Source organism: Salmo salar, chromosome ssa19 (assembly GCF_905237065.1).
Source record: "Salmo salar chromosome ssa19, Ssal_v3.1, whole genome shotgun sequence".
In the NCBI taxonomy this organism is placed as follows: domain Eukaryota; kingdom Metazoa; phylum Chordata; class Actinopteri; order Salmoniformes; family Salmonidae; genus Salmo; species Salmo salar.
Genome location: NC_059460.1, coordinates 72,413,031 through 72,422,487, shown reverse-complemented (window position 1 = coordinate 72,422,487; position 9,457 = coordinate 72,413,031). Strand labels below are relative to the sequence as shown.

The following is a 9,457-nucleotide window of genomic DNA, read 5'->3' as shown; positions in this document are numbered from 1 at the left end:
GCAGCCACACACGAGCCTAAAATCACCATGCGCAAAGCCAAGCATCGGCGGGACGTGTATAAAGCTCGCCGCCATTGGACTCTGGAGCAGTGGAAACGTGTTCTTTGGAGTGATGAATCAAGCTTCAACATCTGACAGTTCAAATCTGGGTTTGGCGGATGCCAATAAAACGCCCCAATGCATAGTGCCAACTGTGAAGTTTGGTGGAGGAGGAATAATGGTCTGGGGCTGTTTTGCATGGTTCAGACTAGGCCCCTTAGTTCCAGTTAAGGGAAATCTTAACACTACAGCATGAAATTACACTTTAGACAATTCTGTGCTTCCAACTTTGTGGCAACAGTTTGTGGAAGGCCCTTTCCTGTTTCAGCATGACAATGCCCCCATGAACAAAGTGAGGTCCATACAAAAATGGTTTGTTGAGATCAGTGTGGAAGAACTTGACTGGCCTGCACATAGCCCTGAACTCAACCCCATCGAACACCTTTGGGATATATTGGCACGCCAACTGCAAACCAGGTCTAACCAGGCCTCTTGTGGCTGAATGGAAGCAAGTCCCCACAGCAATGTTCCAACATCTAGTGGAAAGTGTTCCCAGAAGAGTGGAGGCTGTTATGGCAGGAAAGGGGGGGACCAACTCCATATTAATACCCATGTTTTTGGAATGAGATGTTTGATAAGCAGGTGTCCACATACTTTTGGTCGTGTATGAAGTGAGTTGTGTATTTGCATACGTCTTGTCTGTATTTGAGAAATAAAGTGTCAATATGTTCAATGTTTAATATACATTACATGACCTCTAAACCACACAAGTATAAGTTATGTATTCACAGGACCTGAGTTCGAGAACCTGGAGTATCCCTTTTGTTTATTTGATCGCCCCCAAGAAATCGGCCAAAGCTTCAGGTTAGAGGGTTGTTCCACGAAATGAGTTCCCTTCGCGTGCCTTTGATAGTTTAAGTAGAAATTGTGCCTGTTATATTATAGTGTTTTACAATCGCTAGAACCCATTTCTCAATACTTAGGTCACTTTTTCAAAACTCTTCACACAGTTCTCCTAACCAACTTTCAGCTTGGCACAGCAGTTCATTTCACACCCAAAATGCACTAAAACTACCAAAACACTTCATACATGTCTCAAATCAACTCATTCTTCCATAACACTAGCAAAGTTGTCACCCAACAAGCACACTTTGTCACTCATAAAACAACGACCTAAAAACACTAACAACAGGTAGCACTACACAATGTTTTCTTTTGTAACATTTCTTTACAAAACAAGAATGACACCTCTACTCTTTACAATTCATTGCAGTATATGTTACAGGAATGAATGAGACATGATGCAATATGCTTCAATATGTTTATGTCATTTTTTGGCATTGCGTGATTCCAAAATCAAGAATTTGTATATACACCATCCACCAATACAGATACAGTAGCAATGCTAGTCAACCCTGTCTTCTGCATTTGGCCACAGGTTCTCATCCACATCACATCTTATGTCATCTTGGGCAATACACCTAGGAAAGAATATTTTGGCATGCCTGGTCCATCCCTGGCAATCTTTTGCAGATATGTCCAGGCATCCAGCATTCATTGCGTCCAGGAGGGACATTTGATCATGTGGATGGTGGTCATAAACCTTCCACCTCCATGAGGAAAATCATTCCTCTATGGGGTTGAGGAATGGAAAGTAAGGTGGGAGGAAAAGTGACACCATCCTAGGATGGACTTCAAACCACTCTGTGACTGCACGGGAGTGGTGAAATGTCACATTGTCCCATACAATTACAAACGTTGGCCGATTTCACCTCACTGCAACCCTTTCCTCACCTGGCACAACCCTTCCATAGAGGTCATCCAGGAATGAAATGAGAAGCTCGGTGTTGTATGGCCCAATTAGCGGTTTGTGTAACAGCAATCCATCACTGCTGCACACATTGTGATGTTGGCACCCCTCTGGCCCAGGACATCCACTGTGGCTCCTTTTCCCATCCCATTCCTTCCTCGCCGCCGTGTTTTGGCCAAGTATGTATATGTGGCGTGTTTGCCTGGCTTCAATCTCTATGACTCTCTAAAATAAGGCAACATAAGGCAAAATAAGAGTTAGGCTATTACGGTAGTTTACATTATACCTAAAAACATGCCATTGTGTCCCTCTGCCCTGCTTGGTTTTGTTCAAAACCAGTTCTGTATTTTATAGTCGTCTTACCTGGACATATTGGTTCCTGAGTTGCTTGACTCGTTCAGAGTTCCTCTCAAAGGGGACAGTGTACACCTGCTTTATCCTGACTTGATGTTGTTTCAGGACTCTAGAAATAGTTATGCTTACATTGTGAATATTTCTAAATGTAATGTCTGCCAACACTCTGTCCTGAATCTCTATGAGTTTTATGCCATTGTTTATGATGAACATATCAACGATTGATTCCTGCACAGCAGTGAGAGTCCTACCTCTCCCGCCTGTGGGAGGTACCTGTTGGGTCCTACGCAGAAATACAAAAACAATTACACACAAGTGGGTTTGGAGGCTCTGCTCAATTTACTTCTGTAATGTGCAGTTCAGTCAGATGCCCTTGCAGAATGCACATCTTATCTGTTGTTTTTCTGGAAATTTCTCTCAATAAATGCTACTGTTGAGCATTGATGATTTGTCTGCACTCTCAGACTAGCCACTCTCATTGATAGACCATGATTTATTACAGGATCAATTATAGTAGCCCTAATCTCATCTGAGACTACAGCTTTTGATCTTCCTCTGTCTTCTTCCACCACGCATACCTACTCCTCTCCCTCTCCCAGCCACTCTTCTTCCTCTGTCAGCCACTTCTCTATTTCTGGCTGGGTCCATGTTTACATTACAGTACAGCATTATTCCTAAGATGTCCCCTTTTGTATAGATGGTAATGTAATTGACAGACTAACACCTGGGCAGGTGTTCAGCTACAATGGGAATCAGCTGTGGTTGGTCTAATTGTTTTGATAGTATTTCATGTTTTAGATTTGGAATATATTTCAATACGGTATTGCTGTCTTATTCAATTTTGTGTTATGTTAGGTTTTGAACTTAAGTTTAACAGTTTTGAAATGAGTATGTAAACATGTGCAAATTGGCCTGTAGGTACATAGAGTTTTGGTGGTGGTTGTGTCTGAGAAAAGAATTCATGAAATTTGAAAGATGTAGTCATTGAATGCCTTTTGTGCCAAAGCGATGAAAAATGATCCACAGTTTAGCCCACGTAGACTGTTGTTGTGTTCACTGTGTGAAGAGTTTTGAAAAAGTGACCTAAGTATTGAGAAATGAGTCCTAGCAATTGTAAAAAACTGTAAATTAAGTGCCTTTTAATATAGACCACATGGAAATTCTATAAATATGATTTTTAATATGAATAAAGACTTGCTAAAGTGCCAAACATGCAGCATTTTGACATGTCCCTTTGTGCACTCTTATGTGACTTCTCTGTGAATTATAACCCCAAAATATCGAAGTTTTCACCATTGTAAAGCCCCAGTTTATAGTGATTCATTTTAAAGTAAAAAAAACAACAACCTGTCCCTCATTTTAAGGTGAACCCTGTTACTTGAACTGAACTCTCGTTTTAATATGGGGAAACTATTCCTTTTTCAAAAGGAACATTAAACAGGCTAGAAAGTTATAAAATTACATTTTGGGGGGGAAGCTTGCATTCAATTGCCCCTCCCTGTTTGCACACAACAAGCTTCAATTCCCCCTGTCACAAGGGGATGTATGGCTGATTTAAGATACTTATTTGGCACTAAATAGGCACTTACTATAGTAATTTCTTTCATTTTAATTTCACCCATGTGTATTTTATTAAGTTGAACGACCCTATACAGAGTTTTAAAAAAAAAAGGGGCACCACGTGGACATGGGTGAATGTTGAGTATGTTCACTTTGCACCCTACATTCATGGATTACAAGACACATGCTTAATTGATTCAAAGTGTATAGGATAGGGTTGCCCCGAACTGAAATATGCTGGCTTGGATATTTTCTTTTCACATTGTTCACGCTTTCCAGCAGCTATGGTGGACGTATAACCAGGGCAGCCCAGCATAGCTCGGGCTTGGCTCAGTTTGAACCTTGAGGCCACTTCCATGCTCAGGTTGCACAACTGATCTTCACATATTGGACTCAATGGTTGTGATTCAACAGATATTTTTGCGCTACAACCGAGGGTTTGTCTGCACAAGAACTTTAACTCAATCATTGTGTCTCCAAAACAGCTGTGTAAACATTTTTGTAAAGACAAACTCTGTATCACAACTGTTGTGTCAAATGTGTTGTACAAACTGTGTGTACATAGTGTAAAACAGAATTCAAAGTACAGGTGATCAATGCAGGTTTGTGCCAGACAATAAAAGACACTACCAGGCCAGTTTGATTCACACCTTTCCTTAATATATCTTTATTGCTTTTATTTTTTAGACACAGAACAGCTTACATTTCTGATTCTGAAGCGCTGTAATACCAGGAGGGAGGGGGGCAGTGTAGCTAACGTTAAAGGTTCTGATCCAGGCCCATTTATGAGGTGAGTTCTGGTGTAGCCATAGCAGCGACACAAAGTTCCCTTCCACAAAAGGTCAGAACGTCAGACAGTGACACAGCCACTTTCATTGGTTTTTACAGTCACAATTTGATTTCCTCTTCAAATGAGAGAGGTTGAAACGAGAGGTGACTGCAATTTGAGGGAGGGGGTAAAAATGTATAATCAATCAAAAGCAGACAAAAAATAATAATGGGTATAGTATTAAAAAAAGATTCCTGCTGACAGCACGCTCTCAACCAAGAGGATTTTTTGCACAAGTTCATTTTCTCTGTTCTGCTGATTGCAGTTCACAGTCAAGTGCTAAATGTAGTGATTTACAGTTTTAATCGTAAAAAAAGAACTTGTAAGAACTTCTTGCAACTCAGGAAAATGAAGTATTGAATATGCATTTTATAAAGACCCTGAGAGCGAGATGGAGAGAAAAAATAAATCATCCATAATTGAACAAATTAGGGTTACATGCAAAACAAGCCAGAAACTCACCCATTATCTGAAACACAATGAATTTCACAGTTTTATACATATTTATATATCTGATAAAAAGAAAAAAACTTAGCCAAACTAAAAATAATAAATGAAACAAAAATAGACCCACACAGTCTATAAACAAATACAAAGGTCTACATAAAGCTTTCAAATCAATAGTGATTATTGCTAATAGAAGTCCCGGGCCGATGCTGGGCGACCATTTTGTGGATTTGAATCCGGTATTCTCTGCAGCATCAATGTGGTAATAATACATGGCTTCTCCTCAAGTCACATCTATTCACCCCTCACCGGATTTCCAAATAAATACAATAAAAACAGTCCATGTGCATTCTCATGGGACTCATAATCATACACCCACACAGGGTCAAAGGTATAAATGAGATAAGCTGAGTGAGTCCCTTAACACAGTGTTTTTTTACAACACAATTTCATTTAGCATTCTATTCTGACAATACTTTCCCAGTGCCTGAGAGCAGGATTGGGATGGGGGAGATACTGTGGTACGGCCACTAGAGGGCAGACTTCTTTCTGCATGGAGTACTTGCCTCCCCACCTGTCAATGCGCCGCACCCCCTCCTCTTCCCTCCACTTAATACTCTGTGTTACGTTCAAGTTCCAAACACAGCTCAGAAATTCACTTCAGTTCATTCTCTCTGATTGCTTAGCTGTTTATTGTCGTAGTAGGTTTGTTTGTAATTTGTTAGTGCCATATGGGCAGTTGCCTGGCAGAGGCTGACTAGTCCAGTGCTCTCTGCTCTTGGTCCGTCAGCCTCCAGCCAGCCGATGCTGCCTGCGTCTTACCGCGCCATGAGGTTTGATTTGTTTGCTTCTGAGTTTTTTTTAAATATAAAATGAGAAGAAAAGGAGAAAAAACACATACATTTAGACAAAATTCAACCCCGCAAGGTGACATGATTGACATTTGAGTCCCACCTCGGAAAAGATGCTCTTGAGGGTGGAAGGGGGGGCGAGTGGCGTGGTGGAAGGTGGCTGCCTGAATGGGAGGCAGCAGGGCTACAAAAGTTCAAGTAGACAAAACAGAGTAGTGTTCCACCTAGAGCACGAGGTGAGGTTCTGCATCAAAATAACCCAGCAGAACTACAAGTAGGCCTTTAAGAACACAGTGACGGTTGGTTTTGGAAGACGTCTAAAGGAGCGGCAAGGAAATGAGTTTCCACTAAGGGGGAGGTGGACAACACAAGCCGGACACACTGGTGGTAGTACAGACACAGTACAAGTTTCTAGGAACGCTAGAAAGTGACAGTGAGAGATATGGGGGGGGGTACACATATCAAGCCCTTTTGTTCTGGAAAAGTACATTTCCTCAAACACCTTATATCCCCCAACCTCTCCTGAATGAATAACACACACACACACACACACACACACACACACACACACACACACACACACACACACACACACACACACACACACACACACACACACACACACACACACACAATGGTCAACGCACATGAAATTAAATGAGAATGATTCAGGGAAAAAACACACGTTTCAGGCAAATATTGCCCATATCATGGCAAGATAAAGAGAGCCTAGGGGAAAGCAAAAGCATAGATCTCAGATATGGTTCGCTATCCATTGTCAGGTCTGTTTTCTTTGATTTGCCTCCTAACACCAAATCATGTCACAGTTCATTCATGTATTCTCAATACAAACAGAGACTATCGATGATGGTTATCAGGGATAAGGGGTCATGAGAGAGTAAATCAAGTTGAAGAGGAGAGAACGACAGTCTTTTTTCAGGACACCTTTGTGACAGCCTGACGAGTATCTGCTCTAGCTGTGTTTCCAGTTACATAAGTGACTTTATCCCCACTGCTGGTGAACTTACTCAAGTCTTTTCTCAGTCTCAGCATTGTTTTTAAGGTACGACTGTGGTTTAAATATACAATAACAGTTATTTTTGTCTGTCACACACTTGATCATTTAATATAAATCGGTCATGGTAAATTTGATTTCATTTATTGCTTATTCAAAGTTCATCTCATAGAATCCAAAAACAATTATGTAATCATCATAAACGCTATAAAAAATTAGATCCTCCGTAGATAAATGTAGATAAAGATATAGCAAAAAAACTAACAAAATAGAAGTAGTAAGGCACTTAGAAACAAGGTGTTTCTTCTTGATTTCATCGTCTTGCATTCTTTAGGAGTACTTCTATCTTATGGCACTGCGGCACATACAGCGGTCCACTGCATAAAGAGAACCAGAGACTGGGGGTAGGAAGGAGGGTGCCTCCCTCACTCAACACCCACCAAGGGAGCCTCGCCAGCGGGAAGGATGTGCTCCAGGGAAGGCTTTGTGTGGATCTCCAGTAGGCCTTGGATGAAGCCTTCCGAGGGGCCATCGGGGTCTTTCTCTGGGGTAGTGGGCTGTGGGGCTGGGGACTCTGTGGAAGATTCTTTGGGGGTTTCTGTTGGTGTTTGAGTGGCTGCATTGCCATCTGTTTCTCTAGCCATTTCAGAGGCTGATACCTCAGCGTCTAGTTCTACAGCTGTTTCAGAGGGTCCGTCTGAGGTTTGTTCTACAGACGGGTCAGGAACGGATTCAGAGACTACTTCCGAGACTGCTTCCATGACTGGCTCAACGAGCGGCTCAGCTATGGCCTCTGTAGCTGACTCTGACTGGGCTGGTTCAGTGGTGGACAGGGACTGGGCCAGGGATGTGGGGCCTGGCAGAGGGGCCTCTTTCTCAGTTCCCTCGCCTCCCTCCTCCCTGGCCCCTCCGGTGCCTTCACTCTCGTTTTCTGAAGGAGGGCAGGTGCTGGTGGGGGTGCACTCTCCCTCCTCACTAGCTGAGTCTCCGGCCGGGGCTTCTGCCCCATTGGCATCAGCTCCATCTGCCCCCTCGCTGCCCCGCGGCTTCAGGTGGATCCGCTGGTGCCTCACCAGGCTGTGCTTCAGGGTGAAGGTGCGCTCGCACGTCTGGCACTTGTAGGGCCTCTCACCTGAAGAAAAATATAAACATGTACATCATTATTTACAGCAGAACAGGGTCAGGTAAAACATATCTTTAAAAGAAGGTAAGGCCCCCCACTTTTTTTATTTTATTTTTACCCCCTTTTCCTCCCCAATTTCGATCTTGTCTCATCGCTGCAACTCCCCAACGGGCTCGAGAGGCTAATGTCGAGTCAGGAGAAACATGACCTGCCAAACCGCGCTTCTTAACACTCGCCCGCTTAACCTGGAAGCCAGCCGCACCAATGTGTCGGACGAAACACCTTTCAACTGACGACCGAGGTCAGCCTGCAGGTGCCCGGCCCGCCACAAGGAGTCGCTAGAGGACGATGAGCCAAGTAAAGCCCCCCCGGCCAAACCCTCCCCAACCGGGACGAAGCTGGGATAATTATGCACCGCCCTATGGGACTCTCGATCACACCCGGTTGTGATACAGCCTGGGATCGAACCCAGGTCAGTAGTGATGCCTCTAGCACTGCAACGCAATGCGTTAGACCGTTGCGCCACTCCCCCCCCGGCTTTTAAAACCAAAGTTGCCCCCTGGTATCAACTAGTACCTGTGTGCGAACGCATGTGTCTTGTCAGATCCTGCAGTGACCAGAAGCGTTTGCTGCATACGTTACAGATCTTCTTCCTCTTGTCCGCCTTGCTCCCCGACCCTCTGCCTGCCTCTCCTTCATTCTTTGGTTCTGCTGCCCCCTCCTCGTCACTTCTCTCCTCCTTCTTCTCCTCCTCCTCCTCTGAACCACTGTCCATCACGCTGCCCACTCCCTCGCTTTCCGGAGCCTCCTTCTCTCCCTCTCCCTCCTCCTGATCCTCCTCCTCGGCGGTGGTTGTAGTAGTGTTGGGGAGATCCTCTGGGGCAGGCCCAGTCTCCTCTGTTCCACAAGCCTCTTCGGGGGGTGCAGTCTCACACAAGTGTGCCTTCTCGTGGCGAGCCAGGGTGGCGGCATAACGGAAGTTTTTCTTGCAGCTCTTGCAGGTGTACTTGGAGGGCTCTTGGTCCTGCTGCTGGGCGGCCGTCACTCTATCTGGCTCGGCCACCGCCACCACCTTATCTCCAACCAGGGAGGTCTGGGGCTGCTGGCCTTCTGACGAGAACTTGAAGTCGATGAGCTTGCTGGCGAAGTTGAGATCCAAGCTCTTGTTGCTCTGCGAATCGTCGTTTTCGTCATTTTCAATGTTGTTGTTGTTGTTAGGTTGCGGTTCCATCTCCCTTAGCAGCAGCTCAGCAGTGTCTGGTGTTTGGTCTGCGCTGGGCGACTCGGATGCAGAGCTTTTCTGATCGGGGTCCATGCTGCTCAGGTCCAGAGCCTCTCCTGCAGTCTGCTCATTCTCAGAACTCTCTGGAACACACACACAAAATTAACCGCCAAATTACAGATAGATAGGTACAGAATGGTAACCTAT

General features: G+C 44.4%; 1 protein-coding gene across 3 annotated transcripts in view; it reads right to left on the bottom strand.

The window, feature by feature from the left end:
• Positions 1-4,401: 4,401 nt before the first annotated feature.
• Positions 4,402-9,457, bottom strand: part of LOC106579554 (ras-responsive element-binding protein 1) — a 79,627-nt gene continuing 74,571 nt past the window's right edge. For all 3 annotated transcript variants that reach the window (XM_045702700.1, XM_045702698.1, XM_045702699.1), the window contains 2 exons: positions 8,605-9,393; positions 4,402-8,037 (listed from right to left, as the gene is read on the bottom strand). In XM_045702700.1, coding sequence (XP_045558656.1) covers positions 7,331-8,037; positions 8,605-9,393 — 1,496 coding nt within the window. In that variant the 3' untranslated portion in view covers positions 4,402-7,330. The remainder of the gene's footprint in view (positions 8,038-8,604; positions 9,394-9,457) is intronic.